The sequence below is a fragment of the Petromyzon marinus genome, chromosome 75 (genome assembly GCF_048934315.1).
Source record: "Petromyzon marinus isolate PM22_M1 ecotype Great Lakes invasive population chromosome 75, UKy_Petmar_22M1.pri1.0, whole genome shotgun sequence".
In the NCBI taxonomy this organism is placed as follows: Eukaryota; Metazoa; Chordata; class Hyperoartia; order Petromyzontiformes; family Petromyzontidae; genus Petromyzon; species Petromyzon marinus.
In genome coordinates, this window is record NC_133741.1 from 5,529,186 (window position 1) to 5,557,161 (window position 27,976).

The 27,976-nt window shown below is 54.4% G+C and overlaps 1 protein-coding gene across 3 annotated transcripts in view; it reads right to left on the minus strand.

Annotated features, from left to right (window-relative positions):
- Window positions 1-27,976, minus strand: part of LOC116937040 (uncharacterized) — a 55,171-nt gene that overhangs the window by 13,745 nt on the left and 13,450 nt on the right. For 2 of the 3 annotated variants that reach the window (XM_076056343.1, XM_076056342.1), the window contains exons 1-4: window positions 17,395-17,483; window positions 16,793-16,890; window positions 2,489-2,653; window positions 502-573 (exon numbers count right to left, since the gene is read on the minus strand). In XM_076056343.1, the coding sequence (XP_075912458.1) occupies window positions 502-573; window positions 2,489-2,612 (196 nt within the window). In that variant the 5' untranslated portion in view covers window positions 2,613-2,653; window positions 16,793-16,890; window positions 17,395-17,483. Of the gene's footprint in view, window positions 1-501; window positions 574-2,488; window positions 2,654-16,792; window positions 16,891-17,394; window positions 17,484-17,622; window positions 17,782-27,839; window positions 27,969-27,976 lie in introns of those variants that run through there. The other variant, XR_012930843.1, reaches the window with a different exon arrangement.

The window sequence follows — 27,976 nt, forward strand, 5'->3', positions numbered from 1 at the left end:
ACAGCGTTACGCAACCGATGAAAAGATATTGCCGCTCGACTGATTCGGAGTGAGACCTCTGCTGTTAAACTGGAGCCGGTCATAATCACACTGCCCAGGTATGGGAAACTCTCCACTCTCTCCACAACTGCCCCATCACCGATTGGGAGTTGTGGGGGTGGAGTGTCCGATGGTACAAAATACCCAGGCAGGTGCTTAGTTTTGGTGGGGCTGATGGTAAGGCCCCATCTGGTATACACACACACACAGACAGACACACACACACAGACAGACATACACACACATACACACAGACACATGCGTGTGTGTGCCCACACGCCTTTGCCGTGTGTGTCTGTGTGTGTGTCTGTGTGTGTCTGTGTGTGTGTCTGTGTGTGTCTGTGTGTGTGTCTGTGCGTGTGTCTGTGTGTGTCTGTGTGTGTGTGTCTGTGTGTGTCTGTGTGTGTGTCTGTGCGTGTGTGTTTGTGCGAGTGTGTCTGTGGGTGTATGTGCCTGTGTTACCGTTGTGAAGGAGGGAGATGTTGCTAGGTGACTGGGAGTTGCAGGATTCACGGTCACAGCCACCAGCATCATCTGCACACACACAGATACACACAGACACACACAGTCACACACACACTCAGACACACACACAGACACACAGACACACACACACAGACACACACAGACACACAGACACACACACAGACACACACACACATAGACACACACACACAGACACACAGACACACACACACACACACAGACACACACACACACAGACACACACACACAGACACAGACACACACAGACACACACACACAGACACAGACACACACAGACACACACAGACACACACACACAGACACACACACACACAGACACACACACAGCCACATACACAGACACACACACAGACACACACAGACACACACAGACGCACACACAAAGACACACACACAGACGCACACACACACAGACACAGACACACACAGACACACACACACAGACACACACACAGACACAGACACACACACAGACACACACACAGACGCACACACACACAGACACACACACACACAGACACACACACACACAGACACACACACACACAGACACACACACAGACACACACACAGACACACACACACACAGACACACACACAGACACACACACACAGACACACACAGACACACACACACAGACACACACACACATGCAGACAAAGGTTCCCCAGGTAAGCTCACACACACGGAAAGGCTGTAGTGGCAAGTGCTGTCAGTAGTAGCAGCACCCACACACACCACCCACCCACACGGACACCGTGAACCTCACCCACCCACCGTGAACCCCACCCACCCACCCACACCCCCACCGTGAACCCCACCCACCGTGAACCCCACCCACCGTGAACCCCACCCACCCACCCACCGTGAACCCCACCCACCCACCCACCCACCGTGAACCCCACCCACCCACCCACCCACCGTGAACCCCACCCACCCACCCACCGTGAACCCCACCCACCCACCCACCGTGAACCCCACCCACCCACCCACACCCCCACCGTGAACCCCACCCACCGTGAACCCCACCCACCCACCCACCCACTGTGACCCCCACCCACCCACCCACCGTGAACCCCACCCACCCACCCACTATGACCCCCACCCACCCACCGTGAACCCCACCCACCCACCGTGACCCCCACCCACCCACCGTGACCCCACTGTACCTGAGCACCGTGACCCCACTGTACCTGAGCACCGTGACCCCACTGTACCTGAGCACCGTGACCCCACTGTACCTGAGCACCGTGACCCCACTGTACCTGAGCACCGTGACCCCACTGTACCTGAGCACCATGACCCCCACTGTACCTGAGCACCGTGACCCCACTGTACCTGAGCACCGTGACCCCACTGTACCTGAGCGCCGTGACCCCACTGTACCTGAGCGCCGTGACCCCCACTGTACCTGAGCAGCGTGACCCCACTGTACCTGAGCACCGTGACCCCACTGTACCTGAGCACCGTGACCCCACTGTACCTGAGCGCCGTGACCCCACTGTACCTGAGCGCCGTGACCCCCACTGTACCTGAGCACCGTGACCCCACTGTACCTGAGCACCGTGACCCCACTGTACCTGAGCACCGTGACCCCACTGTACCTGAGCACCGTGACCCCACTGTACCTGAGCACCGTGACCCCCACTGTACCTGAGCACCGTGACCCCACTGTACCTGAGCACCGTGACCCCACTGTACCTGAGCACCGTGACCCCACTGTACCTGAGCACCGTGACCCCCACTGTACCTGAGCACCGTGACCCCCACTGTACCTGAGCACCGTGACCCCACTGTACCTGAGCACCGTGACCCCACTGTACCTGAGCACCGTGACCCCACTGTACCTGAGCACCGTGACCCCACTGTACCTGAGCACCGTGACCCCACTGTGACCCCACTGTACCTGAGCACCGTGACCCCACTGTGACCCCACTGTACCTGAGCACCAGGTGTGTCTCCAAGCCTGGCGAAATCCCCAATTGTTTCGCCCATAAAGCAGCAGCAACAGCAGCAGGGTGAGCAGGCCGAGGATCAGAACTCCACCGCAGATGGCGAGCGGCATCAGCAAGGTGGACGCCGGGAGGTCGACAGGGGTCACCACGGCTAGGGGCAGGGGTGACACGCTCGCTCGCTCGCTCATCCACTCGTCCACTCGCTCACTCGCTCATCCACTCGCTCACTCATCCACTCACTCACTCATCCACTCACTCACTCATCCACTCGCTCACTCGCTTATCCACTCGCTCACTCATCCACTCATCCACTCGCTCACTCGCTCATCCACTCGCTCACTCATCCACTCGCTCACTCGCTCATCCACTCGCTCACTCGCTCACTCACTCGCTCGCTCGCTCACTCGCTCATCCACTCGCTCACTCGCTCATCCACTCGCTCACTCGCTCACTCATCCACTCACTCACTCACTCATCCACCCACTCACTAACTCGCTCATCCACTCGCTCACTCACTCATCCACTCACTCACTCACTCATCCACTCGCTCGCTCACTCACTCGCTCACTCACTCGCTCACTCACTCGCTCATCCACTCGCTCACTCGCTCATCCACTCGCTCACTCATCCACTCACTCACTCATCCGCCCACTCGCTCACTCGCTCATCCACTCGCTCACTCATTCACTCACCACTCACTCACCCACTCACCCACTCACCCACTCACTCACTCACTCACCCACTCACTCACTCACCCACTCACCCACTCAGTCACCCACTCACTCACCCACTCAGTCACCCACTGTCAAACTAAAACAACAACAGCCGCCATTCGCCACCAAGTGGCGGTGACATCACCACGGCGCCCGTGCCAGGCTAGGTGCACGAGGAGGCTATCACCTGAAGTGCCGAGGGCTCGCTGCTGACAGGAGGAGGTCATGGGTTGGCTGCTGTGCCAGGCTAGGTGCATGAGGAGGAGGTCACGTGACAGACCCAGCAGGTGCCATGGGTTGTACTGCTGTGCCAGGCTAGGTGCATGAGGAGGAGGTCACGTGACAGACCCAGCAGGTGCCATGGGCTGACTGCTGTCACCAGCAGATGCACCTACTCTGCCCCCTACTGTGCCAACTCTTAAACACACTTACACACTTACACACCCACTCATTACACACTCACTCACTTACACACTCACTTACACACTCACTTACACACTCACTCACTTACACACTCACTCACTCACTTACACACTCACTTACACACTCACTTACACACTCACTCATTACACACTCACTTACTTACACACTCACTTACACACTCACTTACACACTTACACACTCACTCACTTACACACTCACTTACACACTCACACACTTACACACTCACTTACACACTCACTTACACACTCACTCACTCACTTACACACTCACTTACACACTCACACACACACTTACACACTCACTTACACACTCACTCACTCACACACTCACTTACACACTCACTCACTTACACACTCACTCACTTACACACTCACTCACTTACACACCCACCCACTCACTCACACACTCACCCACTCACTCACTCACTTACACACCCACTCACTCACTTACACACTCACTCACTTACACACTCACTCACTTACACACCCACTCACTCACTTACACACTCACTCACTTACACACTCACTCACTTACACACTCACTCACTTACACACCCACTCACTTACACACTCACTCACTTACACACCCACTCACTCACACACTCACTCACCCACTCACTCACACACTCACTCACACACTCACTCACTCACCTACTCACTCACCCACTCAACCACTGACTCACACACTCACTCACTTACACACTCACTTACACACTCACTCACACACTCACTCACTCACTCACACACTCACTCACTCACACACCCACTCACTCACACACTCACTCAGACACTCACTCACCCACACACTCACACACTCACTCACTCACCTACTCACTCACCCACTCACCCACTCACTCACCCACTCACCCACCCACCCACCCACTCACCCACTGTCAAACTAAAACAACAACAACAACAACAGCCGCCATTCGCCACCAAGTGGCGGTGACATCACCACGGCGCCCGTGCCAGGCTAGGTGCACGTTGAGGCTATCACCTGAAGTGCCGAGGGCTCGCAGCTGACAGGAGGTCATGGGTTGGCTGCTGTGCCAGGCTAGGTGCATTAGGAGGTCACGTGACAGACCCAGCAGGTGCCATGGGTTGTACTGCCGTGCCAGGCTAGGTGCATGAGGAGGTCATGGGTCATACACTGCAGGTGCCATGGGCTGACTGATGTCACCAGCAGATGCACCTACTCTGCCCCCTACTGTGCCAACTCTTAAACACACTCACACACTCACACACTTACACACTCACTTACACACTCACACACTCACTTACACACTCACTTACACACTCACTTACACACTCACTCATTACACACTCACTTACTTACACACTCACTTACACACTCACTTACACACTTACACACTCACTCACTTACACACTCACTTACACACTCACACACTTACACACTCACTTACACACTCACTTACACACTCACTCACTCACTTACACACTCACTTACACACTCACACACACACTTACACACTCACTTACACACTCACTCACTCACACACTCACTTACACACTCACTCACTTACACACTCACTCACTTACACACTCACTCACTTACACACTCACTTACACACTCACTTACACACTTACACACTCACTCACTTACACACTCACTTACACACTCACACACTTACACACTCACTTACACACTCACTTACACACTCACTCACTCACTTACACACTCACACACACACTCACACACACACTTACACACTCACTTACACACTCACTTACACACTCACTCACTCACACACTCACTTACACACTCACTCACTTACACACTCACTCACTTACACACTCACTCACTTACACACTCACTCACTTACACACCCACCCACTCACTCACACACTCACCCACTCACTCACTCACTTACACACCCACTCACTCACTTACACACTCACTCACTTACACACTCACTCACTTACACACCCACTCACTCACTTACACACTCACTCACTTACACACTCACTCACTTACACACCCACTCACTCACACACTCACTCACTTACACACCCACTCACTTACACACTCACTCACTTACACACCCACTCACTTACACACTCACTCACTTACACACCCACTCACTCACACACTCACTCACCCACTCACTCACACACTCACTCACACACTCACTCACTCACCTACTCACTCACCCACTCAACCACTGACTCACACACTCACTCACTTACACACTCACTTACACACTCACTCACACACTCACTCACTCACTCACACACTCACTCACTCACACACCCACTCACTCACACACTCACTCAGACACTCACTCACCCACACACTCACACACTCACTCACTCACCTACTCACTCACCCACTCAACCACTCACTCAAACACTCACTCACTTACACACTCACTCACACACTCACTCACACACTCACTCACTCACTCACACACTCAATCACTCACACACCCACTCACTCACACACTCACTCAGACACTCACTCACCCACACACTCACTCACTTACACACCCACTCACTCACTCACACACCCACTCACTCACACACTCACTCAGACACTCACTCACCCACACACTCACTTACACACTCACTCACGAACTCACTCACTCAACCACTCACTTACCCACTCACTCACTCACCCACTCAACCACTCACTCACCTACTCACTCACTTACACACTCACTCACACACTCACCCACACACTCACTCACTCACCCACTAACTCACTCACTCACCCACCCACTCACTCACCCACCCACCCACTCACTCACCCACCCACCCACTCACTCACTCACCCACCCACTCACTCACACACTCACTCACTCACTCACCCACCCACTCACTCACTCACTCACCCACCCACCCACTCACTCACTCAATCACCCACCGACTCACTCACTCACTCACCCACCCACTCACTCACACACTCACTCACTTACACACTCACTCACCCACTCACTCACCCACTTACTCACTTACACACCACTTACACACTCACTCAGCCACTCAGCCACTCACACACCCACTCACCCACTCAACCACTCACCCACACACTCACTCACCCACTTACACACTCACTCACTCACCCACTCAACCACTAACTCACCCACCCACTCACTCACTTACACACTCACTCACTGACCCACTCACTCACTCAACCACTCACTCACTCACTCACCCACACACTCACCCACACACTCACTCACCCACCCACTCGCTCACCCACACACTCACTTACTCACCCACACACTCACCCACGAACTCACTCACTCATCCACCCACTCATTCACTCACCCACACACACCCACCCACTCACTCACTTACCCATTCACTCACTCACCCACTCACTCACCCACACACTCACTGACCACTGACCAACACTCACCACCACTCACCCACTCAATCACTGACCCACCCACTCATTCACACACTCACACACTCACTAACCACCACCACGCTCACCACCACCACCACGCTCACCACCACACTCACCACCACCTCACCACCTCACGACCACACTCACCACCACACCGACTCACCATCACACTCACCACCACACTTACTTACCACCACTCACCACACTCACCACCACGCTCACCACCCACACTCCACCACACTCACAACACACACTCACCACACATCACACACCACTCACACACCACACTCACCACACTCCACACTCACCACACGCTCACTCACCACCTCACTCACCACCACACTCACCACCACACTCTCCACCACACCACCTCACACTCACCACACTCACCACCACACTCACCACCACACTCACCACACTCCCACCACACTCACCACCACCTCACCACCACACCACACTCACCACCACACTCACCACACTCACCACCACACCACCACCACACTCACCACACCACACCTACCACACTCACCATCACACTCACCACACTCACACCACCACACTCACCACCACACACACCACCACACACTCACCACACTCACCACACTCCCTCCACCACTCACCACCACCACCACACTCATCACCACACTCACCACCACCACGCTCACCACCACCACGCTCACCACCACCACGCTCACCACCACGCTCACCACCACCACCACACTCACCACCACACTCACCACCACACTCACCACACTCACCACCACACTCACCACCACCACTACACTCACCACCACACTCACCACCACCACACTCACCACCACCACACTCACCACCACACTCACCACCACCACCACCACACTCACCACCACGCTCACCACCACCACACTCACCACCACACTCACCACCACACTCACCACCACCACCACACTCACCACCACACTCACCACCACACTCACCACCACACTCACCACACTCACCACCACACTCACCACCACACTCACCACACTCACCACCACACTCACCACCACACTCACCACCACCACACTCACCACCACACTCACCACCACACTCACCACCACCACACTCACCACCACACTCACCACCACACTCACCACCACACTCACCACACTCACCACCACACTCACCACCACACTCACCACCACCACACTCACCATCACACTCACCATCACACTCACCACCACACTCACCACCACCACACTCACCATCACACTCACCACCACACTCACCACCACACTCACCACCACACTCACCACACTCACCACCACACTCACCACACTCACCACCACACTCACCACCACACTCACCACCACCACACTCACCACCACCACACTCATCACCACACTCACCACCACGCTCACCACCACCACACTCATCCACCACACTCACCACCACACTCACCACCACCACCACACTCACCACCACACTCACCACCACACTCACCACACTCACCACCACGCTCACCACACTCACCACCACACTCACCACACTCACCACACTCACCACAACACTCACCACACTCACCGCCACGCTCACCACCACCACACTCACCACACTCACCACCACACTCACCACTACCACCACACTCACCACACTCACCACCACCACTACGCTCACCACCACACTCACCACCACACTCACCACCACCACCACCACACTCACCACCACCACACTCACCACCACACTCACCACCACACTCACCACCACACTCACCACCACACTCTCCACCACCACACTCACCACCACCACACTCACCACCACCACACTCACCACCACACTCACCACACTCACCACCACACTCACCACCACACTCACCACACTCACCACCACACTCACCACCACACTCACCACCACCACACTCACCACACTCACCACCACACTCACCACCACACTCACCACACTCACCACCACACTCCACCACCACACTCACCACCACACTCACCACCACGCTCACCACCACCACCACCACACTCACCACCACACTCACCACCACACTCACCACCACACTCCACCACACTCACCACCACACTCACCACCACACTCACCACCACACTCACCACCACACTCACCACCACACTCACCACCACACTCACCACCACACTCACCACACTCACCACCACACTCACCACCACCACACTCACCACCACCACCACACTCACCACCACACTCACCACCACTACACTCACCACCACACTCACCACCACACTCACCACCACTACACTCACCACCACACTCACCACCACACTCACCACCACACTCACCACCACACTCACCACCAGACTCACCACCACCACCACACTCACCACCACACTCACCACCACACTCACCACACTCACCACACTCACCACCACACTCACCACCACACTCACCACCACCACCACACTCACCACCACACTCACCACCACACTCACCACCACACTCACCACCACCACCACACTCACCACCACACTCACCACCACCACCACCACCACCACACTCACCACCACACTCACCACCACCACACTCACCACCACACTCACCACCACACTCACCACCACACTCACCACCACCACCACACTCACCACCACCACACTCACAACACTCACCACCACCACCACACTCACCACCCCCACCACACTCACCACCACACCACCACCACCACTCACCACACACTCACCACCACCACCACACTCACCACTCACCACCACACTCACCACCACACTCACCACCACACTCACCACCACACTCACCACCACCACACTCACCACCACCACACTCAACACCACACCCACCACCACCCTCACCACCACCACACTCACCACCACACTCACCACCACACTCACCACCACACTCACCACATCACCACCACACTCACCCTCACCACTCACCACACTCACCCACCTCACCACCCACCACACTCACACCACACTCACCACCACACATCACCACCACACTCACCACCACCACACTCACCACCACCACACTCACCACTCCACCACCACCACCACACTCACCACCACACTCACCACCACCACACTCACCACCACACTCACCACCACCACACTCACCACTATGCTCACCACTACACTCACCACCACCACCACACTCACCACCACCACCACCTCACCAACCACTCACCACCACACTCACCACCACACTCACCACCACCACCACACTCACCACCACCACACTCACCACCACCACACTCACCACCACACTCACCACACTCACCGCCACACTCACCATACTCACCACCAACACCACGCTCACCACCACGCTCACCATACTCACCACCACACTCACCACCACCACACTCACCACACTCACCACCACACTCACCACCACCACCACACTCACCCACCACCACCACACTCACCACCACACTCACCACACACACTCACCACCACCACACTCACCACCACACTCACCACCACACTCACCACCACCACCTCACCACCACACTCACCACCACACTCACCACCACCACTCACCACCCACACACTCACCACCACCACACTCACCACCACACTCACCACACTCACCACCACACTCACCACCACACTCACCACCACACTCACCACCACCACACTCACCACCACACTCACCACCACACTCACCACACACACCACACTCACCACTCACCACCACACTCACCACCACCACCACCACCACCACACTCACCACACTCACCACCACACTCACCACACTCACCACACTCACCACACTCACCACCACCACCACACACCACCACACTCACCACACTCACCACCACCACCACTCACCACCACCTCACACCACCACACTCACCACCACACTCACCACCACACTCACCACACTCACCACACTCACCACACTCACCACCACCCCACCACACTCACCACCACACTCACCACACACACCACCACACTCACCACCACCCACCACTCACCACCACGCTCACCACCACACTCACCACCACCCACACTCACCACCACACTCACCACACCACCACACTCACCACACCCACCACCACACTCACCACCACCCACCACCACCACACCACCACACTCACCACCACACTCACCACCACCACACTCACCACCACACTCACCACACTCACCACCACACTCACCACCACCACCACCACCACACTCACCACCACACTCACCACCACACTCACCACCACCACCACCACACTCACCACCACCACCACCACCACCACCACACTCACCACCACCACCACCACCACCACCACACTCACCACCACACTCACCACACTCACCACACTCACCACACTCACCACCACACTCACCACCACCACACTCACCACCACACTCACCACACTCACCACCACACTCACCACCACCACACTCACCACCACACTCACCACACTCACCACCACACTCACCACCACCACCACCACCACACTCACCACCACACTCACCACCACACTCACCACCACCACCACCACGCTCACCACCACACTCACCACCACGCTCACCACACTCACGACCACACTCACCACCACACCGACTCACCATCACACTCACCACCACACTTACTTACCACCACACTCACCACACTCACCACACGCTCACCACCACCACACTCACCACCACCACACTCACAACCACACTCACCACCACACTCACAACCACACTCACCACCACACTCACCACACTCACCACCACCACACTCACCACCACGCTCACCACACTCACCACCACACTCACCACCACACTCACCACCACCACCACACTCACCACCACACTCACCACACTCACCACCACACTCACCACCACACTCACCACACTCACCACCACCACACTCACCACCACGCTCACCACACTCACCACCACACTCACCACCACACTCACCACCACACTCACCACCACCACCACACTCACCACCACACTCACCACACTCACCACAACACTCACCACCACACTCACCACCACACTCACCACACTCACCACCACACTCACCATCACACTCACCACACTCACCACCACACTCACCACCACCACCACACTCACCACCACACTCACCACACTCACCACCACACTCACCACCACCACCACACTCATCACCACACTCACCACCACCACGCTCACCACCACCACGCTCACCACCACCACCTCACCACCACGCTCACCACCACCACCACACTCACCACCACACTCACCACCACACTCACCACACTCACCACCACACTCACCACCACCACTACACTCACCACCACACTCACCACCACCACACTCACCACCACCACACTCACCACCACACTCACCACCACCACCACCACACTCACCACCACGCTCACCACCACCACACTCACCACCACACTCACCACCACACTCACCACCACCACCACACTCACCACCACACTCACCACCACACTCACCACCACACTCACCACACTCACCACCACACTCACCACCACACTCACCACACTCACCACCACACTCACCACCACACTCACCACCACCACACTCACCACCACACTCACCACCACACTCACCACCACCACACTCACCACCACACTCACCACCACACTCACCACCACACTCACCACACTCACCACCACACTCACCACCACACTCACCACCACCACACTCACCATCACACTCACCATCACACTCACCACCACACTCACCACCACCACACTCACCATCACACTCACCACCACACTCACCACCACACTCACCACCACACTCACCACACTCACCACCACACTCACCACACTCACCACCACACTCACCACCACACTCACCACCACCACACTCACCACCACCACTCATCACCACACTCACCACCACGCTCACCACCACCACACTCATCACCACACTCACCACCACACTCACCACCACCACCACACTCACCACCACACTCACCACCACACTCACCACACTCACCACCACGCTCACCACACTCACCACCACACTCACCACACTCACCACACTCACCACAACACTCACCACACTCACCGCCACGCTCACCACCACCACACTCACCACACTCACCACCACACTCACCACTACCACCACACTCACCACACTCACCACCACCACTACGCTCACCACCACACTCACCACCACACTCACCACCACCACCACCACACTCACCACCACCACACTCACCACCACACTCACCACCACACTCACCACCACACTCACCACCACACTCTCCACCACCACACTCACCACCACCACACTCACCACCACCACACTCACCACCACACTCACCACACTCACCACCACACTCACCACCACACTCACCACACTCACCACCACACTCACCACCACACTCACCACCACCACACTCACCACACTCACCACCACACTCACCACCACACTCACCACACTCACCACCACACTCACCACCACACTCACCACCACACTCACCACCACGCTCACCACCACCACCACCACACTCACCACCACACTCACCACCACACTCACCACCACACTCACCACACTCACCACCACACTCACCACCACACTCACCACCACACTCACCACCACACTCACCACCACACTCACCACCACACTCACCACCACACTCACCACCACACTCACCACACTCACCACCACACTCACCACCACACACTCACCACCACCACCACACTCACCACCACACTCACCACCACTACACTCACCACCACACTCACCACCACACTCACCACCACTACACTCACCACCACACTCACCACCACACTCACCACCACACTCACCACCACACTCACCACCAGACTCACCACCACCACCACACTCACCACCACACTCACCACCACACTCACCACACTCACCACACTCACCACCACACTCACCACCACACTCACCACCACCACCACACTCACCACCACACTCACCACCACACTCACCACCACACTCACCACCACCACCACACTCACCACCACACTCACCACCACCACCACCACCACCACACTCACCACCACACTCACCACCACCACACTCACCACCACACTCACCACCACACTCACCACCACACTCACCACCACCACCACACTCACCACCACCACACTCACCACCACACTCACCACCACCACTCACCACCACACTCACCACCACCACCACACTCACCACACACTCACCACCACACTCACCACCACACTCACCACCACACTCACCACCACACTCACCACCACCACACTCACCACCACCACACTCACCACCACACTCACCACCACCACCCTCACCACCACCACACTCACCACCACACTCACCACCACACTCACCACCACACTCACCACACTCACCACCACACTCACCACCACCACGCTCACCACCACACTCACCACACCTCACCACCACGCTCACCACGCTCACCACCACACTCACCACCACACTCACCACCACAATCACCACCACACTCACCACCACCACACTCACCACCACCACACTCACCACTACACTCACCACCACCACACTCACCACCACACCACTCACCACCACCACACTCACCACCACACTCACCACCACCACACTCACCACTATGCTCACCACTACACTCACCACCACCACCACACTCACCACCACCACGCTCACCACCACACTCACCACCACACTCACCACCACACTCACCACCACCACCACACTCACCACCACCACACTCACCACCACCACACTCACCACCACACTCACCACACTCACCGCCACACTCACCATACTCACCACCAACACCACGCTCACCACCACGCTCACCATACTCACCACCACACTCACCACCACCACACTCACCACACTCACCACCACACTCACCACCACCACCACACTCACCACCACCACCACACTCACCACCACACTCACCACCACACTCACCACCACCACACTCACCACCACACTCACCACCACCACACTCACCACCACCACCACCACACTCACCACCACACTCACCACCACACTCACCACCACCACACTCACCACCGCCACACTCACCACACTCACCACCACACTCACCACCACACTCACCACCACACTCACCACCACACTCACCACCACCACCACACTCACCACCACACTCACCACCACACTCACCACACTCACCACCACACTCACCACACTCACCACCACACTCACCACCACAACCACCACCACCACACTCACCACCACCACACTCACCACCACACTCACCACACTCACCACACTCACCACACTCACCACCACCACCACACTCACCACCACACTCACCACACTCACCACCACCACCACTCACCACCACGCTCACCACCACACTCACCACCACCACACTCACCACCACACTCACCACACTCACCACACTCACCACACTCACCACCACCACCACACTCACCACCACACTCACCACACTCACCACCACACTCACCACCACCACCACTCACCACCACGCTCACCACCACACTCACCACCACCACACTCATCACCACACTCACCACACTCACCACCACACTCACCACCACCACACTCACCACCACACTCACCACACTCACCACCACACTCACCACCACCACACTCACCACCACACTCACCACACTCACCACCACACTCACCACCACCACCACCACCACACTCACCACCACACTCACCACCACACTCACCACCACCACCACCACACTCACCACCACCACCACCACCACACTCACCACCACCACCACCACCACCACCACACTCACCACCACACTCACCACACTCACCACACTCACCACACTCACCACCACACTCACCACCACCACACTCACCACCACACTCACCACACTCACCACCACACTCACCACCAGCACACTCACCACCACACTCACCACACTCACCACCACACTCACCACCACCACCACCACCACACTCACCACCACACTCACCACCACACTCACCACCACCACCACCACACTCACCACCACCACCACCACCACCACACTCACCACCACACTCACCACCACACTCACCACCACCACCACCACACTCACCACCACCACCACCACCACACTCACCACCACCACCACCACCACCACCACACTCACCACCACACTCACCACACTCACCACACTCACCACACTCACCACCACACTCACCACCACCACACTCACCACCACACTCACCACACTCACCACCACACTCACCACCACCACACTCACCACCACACTCACCACACTCACCACCACACTCACCACCACCACCACCACCACACTCACCACCACACTCACCACCACACTCACCACCACCACCACCACACTCACCACCACCACCACCACCACCACACTCACCACCACACTCACCACCACACTCACCACCACCACCACCACTCACCACCACGCTCACCACACTCACCACCACACTCTCCACCACCACACTCACCACCACACTCACCACCACACTCACCACCACACTCTCCACCACCACACTCACCACCACACTCACCACCACCACCACACTCACCACCACCACCACTCACCACCACGCTCACCACCACCACCACCACGCTCACCACACTCACCACCACACTCACCACCACCACACTCACCATCACACTCAGCACCACACTCACCACCACCACACTCATCACCACACTCACCACCACGCTCACCACCACCACACTCATCACCACACTCACCACCACACTCACCACCACCACGCTCACCACCACCACACTCATCACCACACTCACCACCACGCTCACCACCACCACACTCATCACCACACTCACCACCACACTCACCACCACCACGCTCACCACCACCACACTCACCACCACTCACCACCACACTCACCACCACGCTCACCACCGCCGCTCACCTCTGCTGGTGGCTGTGTCTCCGTCGTAGCTCTGAGTTGGTGAGCGACAGCCGAGGTCAGAGGTCAAATTGCAGCCACGTGACCCCAGGTTCACGCAGCTGCACACACAGACACACACAGACACTGTGTGTGTGTGTGTCTGTGTGTGTGTGTGTGTGTCTGTGTGTGTGTGTGTCTGTGTGTGTCTGTGTGTGTGTGTGTCTGTGTGTGTGTGTCTGTGTGTGTGTGTCTGTGTGTGTGTCTGTGTGTGTGTCTGTGTGTGTGTCTGTGTGTGTCTGTGTGTGTGTGTGTGTCTGTGTGTGTGTCTGTGTGTCTGTGTGTGTCTGTGTGTGTCTGTGTGTGTGTATGTGTGTGTGTGTCTGTGTGTGTGTGTCTGTGTGTGTGTGTGTGTCTGTGTGTGTGTGTGTCTGTGTGTGTGTCTGTGTGTGTCTGTGTGTGTGTCTGTGTGTGTGTGTCTGTGTGTGTGTGTGTGTCTGTGTGTCTGTGTGTGTGTGTGTATGTGTGTCTGTGTGTCTGTGTGTGTGTCTGTGTGTGTGTCTGTGTGTGTCTCTGTGTGTGTGTGTCTGTGTGTGTGTGTGTCTGTGTGTCTGTGTGTGACTGACCTGGCACAAGGCACACACTGAGTGCGGCTGCCATCATTGTAGAAACCGCGGGGACAGACGGAGCAAACCGTGTCCACTCATCCCTCCACCTGCACCACCACAACAACAACAACCACCACAACAACAACCACCACGTCAAAACAACAACAACAACAACCCCCACCACCACCACCATCTCTCCACCCACCCACCCACCCACCCTCCCACCATCAATAATCTCCAACTCACACACGGCTGTGATCTGGAACCCCGGCTTGCAGGTGCTGCAGGTGACGCATTTGAAGGTCTTGCAGCTGGCCTGCTGGCAGTAGCGGTAGTGTCCACGTGGGCAGCCACACAAAGTGTTCTCCGTGGGGCTACAAGGACGCAGCTCCACCTGAGCGAGGCCTGCGGAGACGGTCACAATGGCGTGGGGGTGTGAGTGGGGCGGGCATCGCGGGGTTTCGGAGAAACGCTCGCTCGCTCAATCGCTCGCTCGCTCGCTCGCAAACTCACTCACTGACTCGCTGACTCACTCGCTCACTCACAAACTCATTCACTCACTCACAAACTCACTGACTCGCTGACTCACTCGCTCACTCACAAACTCATTCACTCACTCACAAACTCACTGACTCGCTCGGTCACTCACAAACTCACTGACTCACTCACTCACAAACTCACTGACTCACTCACTCACTGACTCGCTGACTCGCTCAGTCACTCACAAACTCACTGACTCACTCACAAACTCACTGACTCGCTCACTCACTCACAAACTCGCTCACTCACTCACTCACAAACTCACTGACTCACTCACTCACTCACAAACTCACTGACTCACTCACTCACTCACAAACTCACTGACTCACTCACTCACAAACTCACTGACTCACTCACTCACTCACAAACTCACTGACTCACTCACTCACTCACAAACTCACTGACTCACTCACTCACAAACTCACTGACTCACTCACAAACTCACTGACTCACTGACTCACTCAGTCACTCACTCACAAACTCACTGACTCACTGACTCACAAACTCACTGACTCACTCACTCACAAACTCACTGACTCACTCACTCACAAACTCACTCACTCACTCACAAACTCACTCGCTCGCTCGGTCACTCACAAACTCACTGACTCACTCACAAACTCACTGACTCACTCACTCACAAACTCACTCACTCACTCACAAACTCACTCGCTCGCTCGGTCACTCACAAACTCACTGACTCACTCACAAACTCACTGACTCACTCAATCACAAACTCACTCACTCACAAACTCACTGACTCACTCACAAACTCACTCGCTCACTCACTCACAAACTCACTGACTCACTGACTCACAAACTCACTGACTCACTCAGTCACTCACAAACTCACTGACTCACTCAGTCACTCACAAACTCACTCACTCACTGACTCGCTCCCTCACTCACAAACTCACTCACTCGCTCACAAACTCACTGACTCACTCACTCACACGCTCAGTCAATCACTCGCTCACTCACAAACTCACTGACTCACTCACTCACTCACAAACTCACTGACTCACTGACTCACTCACAAACTCACTGACTCACTCACTCACTCACAAACTCACAAACTCACTGACTCACTCACAAACTCACTGACTCACTCACTCACTCACAAACTCACTGACTCACTCAGTCACTCACAAACTCACTGACTCACTCACTCAAACTCACTGACTCACTCACTCACTCACAAACTCACTCACTCAGTCACTCACAAACTCACTGACTCACTCACTCACTGACTCACTGACTCACTCACTCACAAACTCACTGACTCACTCACTCAGAAACTCACTCGCTCGCTCACTTGCTCACAAACTCACTCGCTCGCTCAGTCACTCACAAACTCACTGACTCACTCACTCACAAACTCACTGACTCACTCACAAACTCACTGACTCAGTCACTCACTCACAAACTCACTGACTCACTCACAAACTCACTGACTCACTCACTCAATTACTCACTGACTCGCTCGCTCAGTCACTAACAAACTCACTCACTCACTCACAAACTCACTGACTCACTCACTCACTCACAAACTCACTGACTCACTCAGAAACTCATTGACTCACTCACTCACTCACAAACTCACTCACTCAGTCACTCACAAACTCACTGACTCACTCACTCACTCACAAACTCACTGACTCACTCACTCACAAACTCACTGACTCGCTCACTCAGTCACAAACTCACTGACTCACTCACTCACTCACAAACTCACTGACTCACTCACTCACAAACTCACTGACTCACTCACTCACTCACTGACTCGCTCAATTACTCACACGCTCGCTCGCACACTCACTCACACACACACTCACTCACACACTCACTCACTCGCGTGTGTGAGTGAGTCTGTGTGTCTGTGTGTCTGTCTGTGTGTGTGTGTGTCTGTGTGTGTCTCACTGTGTGTGTGTCTCACTGTGTGTGTGTGTCTGTGTGTGTGTGTCTCACTGTGTGTGTGTGTCTGTGTGTGTGTGTCTGTGTGTGTGTCTGTGTGTCTCACTGTGTGTGTGTGTCTGTGTGTGTGTCTGTGTGTGTGTGTCTCACTGTGTGTGTGTCTGTGTGTGTGTCTCACTGTGTGTGTGTCTGTGTGTGTGTGTCTCACTGTGTGTGTGTGTGTCTGTGTGTCTGTGTGTGTGTATGTCTCACTGTGTGTGTCTGTGTGTGTGTGTCTCACTGTGTGTGTGTCTGTGTGTGTGTGTCTCACTGTGTGTGTGTGTCTGTGTGTGTGTCTGTGTGTGTGTGTCTCACTGTGTGTGTGTCTCACTGTGTGTGTACACTGTGTGTGTCACTGTGTGTGTGTCTGTGTGTGTGTGTGTCTCACTGTGTGTGTCTCACTGTGTGTGTGTCTCACTGTGTGTGTGTCTGTGTGTGTGTGTCTCACTGTGTGTCTGTGTGTGTGTCTCATTGTGTGTGTGTGTGTCTCACTGTGTGTGTGTCTGTGTGTGTGTCTGTGTGTGTCTCACTGTTAGTGTGTGTGTCTGTGTGTGTCTGTGTGTGTGTCTCACTGTGTGTGTGTGTCTCACTGTGTGTGTGTCTGTGTGTGTACCTGTGTGTGTCTCACTGTTAGTGTGTGTGTCTGTGTGTGTCTCACTGTGTGTGTGTCACTGTGTGTGTGTGTCTCACTGTGTGTGTGTCACTGTGTGTGTGTCTCACTGTGTGTGTGTGTACACTGTGTGTGTGTCTCACTGTGTGTGTACACTGTGTGTGTGTGTCTCACTGTGTATGTGTGTGTACACTGTGTGTGTCTCACTGTCTGTGTGTGTGTCTCACTGTCTGTGTGTGTCTCACTGTGTGTGTGTGTGTACACTGTGTGTGTGTGTACACTGTGTGTGTCTCACTGTGTGTACACTGTGTGTACATACCAGTCTCACAGCGGGCACAGCGTACACAATGCTTGCTGTAGTTGGGGACAGCTGTGTGTGTGTGTGTGTCTGTGTGTGTGTCTGTGTGTGTGTGTCTGTGTGTGTGTCTCACTGTGTGTACACTGTGTTTGTGTCTCACTGTGTGTACACTGTGTGTGTCTGTGTCTCACTGTGTGTGTCTCACTGTGTGTGTACACTGTGTGTGTGTCTCACTGTGTGTACACTGTGTGTGTCTGTGTCTCACTGTGTGTGTGTACACTGTCTGTGTGTACACTGTCTGTGTGTACACTGTGTGTGTGTACACTGTGTGTACACTGTGTGTGTGTCTCACTGTGTGTGTACACTGTGTGTGTGTACACTGTGTGTACGTACCAGTCTGACAGCGCGCACAGCGTACACAATGCTTGCTGTAGTTGGGGACAGCTGTGTGTGTGTGTCTGTGTGTGTGTGTCTGTGTGTGTGTGTCTGTGTGTGTGTCTGTGTGTGTGTGTCTCACTGTGTGTGTGTGTCTGTGTGTGTGTGTCTGTGTGTGTCTGTGTGTGTGTGTCTGTGTCTCACTGTGTCTGTGTGTGTATCACTGTGTGTGTGTGTCTCACTGTGTGTGTGTGTGTGTCTGTGTGTGTGTGTCTCACTGTGTGTGTGTGTGTGTCACTGTGTGTGTGCGTCTCACTGTGTGTGTCTCACTGTGTGTGTGTGTCACTGTGTGTGTGTGTGTGTGTCACTGTGTGTGTGTACACTGTGTGTGTGTACACTGTGTGTGTGTCACTGTGTGTGTGTGTGTGTCACTGTGTGTGTGTACACTGTGTGTGTGTACACTGTGTGTGTGTCTGTGTGTGTCTCACTGTGTGTCTCACTGTGTGTGTGTGTCTCACTGTGTGTGTCACTGTGTGTGTGTGTGTCTCACTGTGTGTGTGTGTCTCACTGTGTGTCTCACTGTGTGTGTACACTGTGTGTACACATACAGTGTACACTGTGTGTGTACACTGTATGTGTGTGTGTGTGTACACTGTGTACGTACCAGTCTGACAGCGTGCACAGCGTACACAATGTTTGCAGTAGTTGGAGACAGCTGTTTGTGTGTGTGTGTGTCTGTGTGTGTGTCTGTGTGTGTGTCTGTGTGTGTCTGTGTGTGTCTGTGTGTGGGGGATGTGTCTGTGTGTGTGTGTCTGTGTGTGTCTGTGTGTGTGTGTCTGTGTGTGTGTCTGTGTGTGTCTGTGTGTGGGGGATGTGTCTGTGTGTGTGTGTCTGTGTGTGTGTGTGGGTTGGTTGTGTGTGTCTGTGTGTGTGTGTGTCTGTGTGTGTGTGTCTCACTGTGTCTGTGTGTGTATCACTGTGTGTGTGTCTCACTGTGTGTGTGTGTACACACTGTGTGTGTACACACACACACAGAGTGTACACTGTGTGTGTGTGTACACTGTGTGTGTGTACGTACCAGTCTCACAGCGGGCACAGCGTACACAATGCTTGCTGTAGTTGGAGACAGCTGTGTGTGTTCCGTGCACACTGTGTGTCTCACTGTGTGTGTGTGTGTGTACACTGTGTGTCTGTGTGTGTGTCTCACTGTGTGTACACTGTGTGTGTCTCACTGTGTGTGTGTCTCACTGTGTGTGTACACTGTGTGTACGTACCAGTCTGACAGCGGGCACAGCGTACACAATGCTTGCTGTAGTTGGGGACAGCTGTGTGTGTCTGTGTCTGTGTGTGTGTGTGTCTCACTGTGTGTGTGTGTGTGTGTCTCACTGTGTGTCACTGTGTGTGTGTGTGTGTCTCACTGTGTGTGTGTCTCACTGTGTGTGTGTGTGTCTCACTGTGTGTGTACACTGTGTGTACGGACCAGTCTCACAGCGTGCACAGCGTACACAATGCTTGCTGTAGTTGGGGACAGCTGTGTGTATGTGTGTGTGTCTCACTGTGTGTGTGTGTGTCTCACTGTGTGTGTACACTGTGTGTGTGTGTGTACACTGTGTGTACACTGTGTGTACGTACCAGTCTCACAGCGTGCACAGCGTACACAATGCTTGCTGTAGTTGGGGACAGCTGTGTGTGTGTGTGTCTGTGTGTGTGTCTGTGTGTGTGTCTCACTGTGTGTGTACACTGTGTGTGTGTACACTGTGTGTATACGTACCAGTCTCACAGCGGGCACAGCGTACACAATGCTTGCTGTAGTTGGGGACAGCTGTGTGTGTACACTGTGTGTGTGTGTCACTGTGTGTGTGTGTGTACACTGTGTGTGTACACTGTGTGTACGTACCGGTCTCACAGCGTGCACAGCGTACACAATGCTTGCTGTAGTTGGGGACAGCTGTGTGTGTGTGTCTGTGTGTCTGTGTGTGTGTCTGTGTGTGTGTGTGTCACTGTGTGTGTACACTGTGTGTGTACACTGTGTGTGTACACTGTGTGTGTGTACACACACACAGTGTACACTGTGTGTGTGTACACTGTGTGTGTACACTGTGTGTGTGTGTACACTGTGTGTACACTGTGTGTGTGTGTACACTGTGTGTACACTGTGTGTGTGTGTACACTGTGTGTACGTACCAGTCTCACAGCGTGCACAGCGTACACAATGCTTGCTGTAGTTGGGGACAGCTGTGTGTGTGTGTCTGTGTGTGTGTGTCTGTGTGTGTACACTGTGTGTGTACACTGTGTGTGTGTGTCTCACTGTGTGTGTGTCTCACTGTGTGTGTGTCTCACTGTGTGTGTGTCTCACTGTGTGTGTGTCTCACTGTGTGTGTGTGTCTCACTGTGTGTGTGTCTCACTGTGTGTGTGTGTCTCACTGTGTGTGTGTCTCACTGTGTGTGTGTGTACACTGTGTGTGTGTGTACACTGTGTGTGTGTACACTGTGTATACGTACCAGTCTCACAGCGGGCACAGCGTACACAATGCTTGCTGTAGTTGGGGACAGCTGTGTGTGTACACTGTGTGTGTACACTGTGTGTGTGTACGTACCAATCTCACAGCGGGCACAGCGTACACAATGCTTGCTGTAGTTGGGGACAGCTGTGTGTGTGTGTGTGTGTCTCACTGTGTGTGTGTGTGTCTCACTGTGTGTGTACACTGTGTGTGTGTACACTGTGTATACGTACCAGACTCACAGCGGGCACAGCGTACACAATGCTTGCTGTAGTTGGGGACAGCTGTGTGTGTGTGTGTGTCTGTGTGTGTGTGTGTCTGTGTGTGTGTACACTGTGTGTGTACACTGTGTGTACACTGTGTGTACGTACCAGTCTCACAGCGTGCACAGCGTACACAATGCTTGCTGTAGTTGGGGACAGCTGTGTGTGTGTGTACACTGTGTGTGTGTACACTGTGTGTGTACACTGTGTGTGTACACTGTGTGTGTGTGTGTCTCACTGTGTGTGTGTGTGTACACTGTGTGTGTGTACACTGTGTGTACGTACCAGTCTCACAGCGTGCACAGCGTACACAATGCTTGCTGTAGTTGGGGACAGCTGTGTGTGTGTGTGTGTGTACACTGTGTGTGTGTACACTGTGTGTGTGTGTGTCTGTGTGTGTCTCACTGTTAGTGTGTGTGTGTACACTGTGTGTGTGTGTACACTGTGTGTGTACACTGTGTGTGTACACTGTGTGTACATACCAGACTCACAGCGGGCACAGCGTACACAATGCTTGCTGTAGTTGGGGACAGCTGTGTGTGTTCCGTGCACACTGTGTGTGTGTACACTGTGTGTCTCACTGTGTGTGTACACTGTGTGTACATACCAGTCTCACAGCGTGCACAGCGTACACAATGCTTGCTGTAGTTGGGGACAGCTGTGTGTGTGTGTCTGTGTGTGTGTCTCACTGTGTGTGTCTCACTGTGTGTGTGTGTACACTGTGTGTACATACCAGACTCACAGCGGGCACAGCGTACACAATGCTTGCTGTAGTTGGGGACAGCTGTGTGTGTGTGTGTGTGTCTCACTGTGTGTGTGTGTGTCTCACTGTGTGTGTACACTGTGTGTACACTGTGTGTACACTGTGTATACGTACCAGTCTCACAGCGGGCACAGCGTACACAATGCTTGCTGTAGTTGGGGACAGCTGTGTGTGTGTGTGTGTGTCTCACTGTGTGTGTGTGTGTCTCACTGTGTGTGTACACTGTGTGTGTGTGTGTACACTGTGTGTGTACACTGTGTATACGTACCAGTCTCACAGCGGGCACAGCGTACACAATGCTTGCTGTAGTTGGGGACAGCTGTGTGTGTGTGTGTGTGTCTCACTGTGTGTGTGTGTGTCTCACTGTGTGTGTACACTGTGTGTACATACCGGTCTCACAGCGGGCACAGCGTACACAATGCTTGCTGTAGTTGGGGACAGCTGTGTGTGTGTGTGTCTGTGTGTGTGTCTCACTGTGTGTCTCACTGTGTGTGTACACTGTGTGTGTGTGTACACTGTGTGTACGTACCAGTCTCACAGCGGGCACAGCGTACACAATGCTTGCTGTAGTTGGGGACAGCTGTGTGTGTGTGTGTCTCACTGTGTGTGTGTGTCTGTGTGTGTGTGTCTCACTGTGTGTGTACACTGTGTGTACACTGTGTGTACACTGTGTGTATACGTACCAGTCTCACAGCGGGCACAGCGTACACAATGCTTGCTGTAGTTGGGGACAGCTGTGTGTGTGTGTGTCTGTGTGTGCGTCTCACTGTGTGTCTCACTGTGTGTGTACACTGTGTGTGTGTACACTGTGTGTGTACACTGTGTGTGTGTGTACACTGTGTGTGTGTACATACCAGTATCACAGCGGGCACAGCGTACACAATGCTTGCTGTAGTTGGGGACAGCTGTGTGTGTGTGTCTGTGTGTCTGTGTGTGTGTATGTACACTGTGTGTGTCTCACTGTGTGTGTGTGTGTACACTGTGTGTGTACACTGTGTGTGTGTACGTACCAGTCTCACAGCGGGCACAGCGTACACAATGCTTGCTGTAGTTGGGGACAGCTGTGTGTGTGTGTGTCTCACTGTGTGTGTGTGTCTGTGTGTGTGTGTCTCACTGTGTGTGTACACTGTGTGTACACTGTGTGTACACTGTGTGTACGTACCGGTCTCACAGCGGGCACAGCGTACACAATGCTTGCTGTAGTTGGGGACAGCTGTGTGTGTGTGTGTGTCTGTGTGTGTGTGTGTACACTGTGTGTGTACACTGTGTGTACACTGTGTGTATACGTACCAGTCTCACAGCGGGCACAGCGTACACAATGCTTGCTGTAGTTGGGGACAGCTGTGTGTGTGTGTGTCTGTGTGTGCGTCTCACTGTGTGTCTCACTGTGTGTGTACACTGTGTGTGTGTACACTGTGTGTGTACACTGTGTGTGTGTGTACACTGTGTGTGTGTACATACCAGTATCACAGCGGGCACAGCGTACACAATGCTTGCTGTAGTTGGGGACAGCTGTGTGTGTGTGTCTGTGTGTCTGTGTGTGTGTATGTACACTGTGTGTGTCTCACTGTGTGTGTGTGTGTACACTGTGTGTGTACACTGTGTGTGTGTACGTACCAGTCTCACAGCGGGCACAGCGTACACAATGCTTGCTGTAGTTGGGGACAGCTGTGTGTGTGTGTCTGTGTGTCTGTGTGTGTGTATGTACACTGTGTGTGTCTCACTGTGTGTGTGTGTGTACACTGTGTGTGTACACTGTGTGTGTGTACGTACCAGTCTCACAGCGGGCACAGCGTACACAATGCTTGCTGTAGTTGGGGACAGCTGTGTGTGTGTGTCTGTGTGTCTGTGTGTGTGTATGTACACTGTGTGTGTACACTGTGTGTACACTGTGTGTGTACACTGTGTGTACATACCAGTCTCACAGCGGGCACAGCGTACACAATGCTTGCTGTAGTTGGGGACAGCTGTGTGTGTGTGTGTCTGTGTGTGTGTCTCACTGTGTGTCTCACTGTGTGTGTACACTGTGTGTGTACACTGTGTGTGTACACTGTGTGTGTGTACACTGTGTGTGTACACTGTGTGTGTGTACACTGTGTGTGTACACTGTGTATACGTACCAGACTCACAGCGGGCACAGCGTACACAATGCTTGCTGTAGTTGGGGACAGCTGTGTGTGTGTGTGTGTGTACACTGTGTGTCTGTGTGTGTGTCTCACTGTGTGTGTGTGTGTGTCTCACTGTGTGTGTGTGTGTACACTGTGTGTGTGTACACTGTGTGTACGTACCAGTCTCACAGCGGGCACAGCGTACACAATGCTTGCTGTAGTTGGGGACAGCTGTGTGTGTGTGTGTGTGTACACTGTGTGTGTGTGTCTCACTGTGTGTGTGTGTGTCTGTGTGTGTCTCACTGTTAGTGTGTGTACACTGTGTGTGTCTCACTGTGTGTGTGTGTCTCACTGTGTGTGTACACTGTGTGTGTGTGTGTACACTGTGTGTGTACACTGTGTGTACGTACCAGTCTCACAGCGGGCACAGCGTACACAATGCTTGCTGTAGTTGGGGACAGCTGTGTGTGTGTGTGTGTGTACACTGTGTCTGTGTGTGTGTGTGTGTTTCACTGTGTGTGTACACTGTGTGTGTGTGTACACTGTGTATGTGTGTACACTGTGTGTGTGTGTACACTGTGTGTGTGTGTACACTGTGTGTACGTACCAGTCTCACAGCGGGCACAGCGTACACAATGCTTGCTGTAGTTGGGGACAGCTGTGTGTGTGTGTGTCTGTGTGTGTACACTGTGTGTGTGTCTCACTGTGTGTACACTGTGTGTGTGTCTCACTGTGTGTGTACACTGTGTGTGTGTACACTGTGTGTACATACCAGTCTCACAGCGGGCACAGCGTACACAATGCTTGCTGTAGTTGGGGACAGCTGTGTGTGTGTGTCTGTGTGTGTGTCTCACTGTGTGTGTCTCACTGTGTGTGTCTCACTGTGTGTGTACACTGTGTGTACGTACCGGTCTCACAGCGGGCACAGCGTACACAATGCTTGCTGTAGTTGGGGACAGCTGTGTGTGTGTGTGTGTGTCTCACTGTGTGTGTGTGTGTCTCACTGTGTGTGTACACTGTGTGTACACTGTGTGTACACTGTGTATACGTACCAGTCTCACAGCGGGCACAGCGTACACAATGCTTGCTGTAGTTGGGGACAGCTGTGTGTGTTCCGTGCACACAAGCTGCACACAGCGTGCGGGCACCGGGTCCAGAGCACGCAGAGAGCATGTACTCTCCTACACAC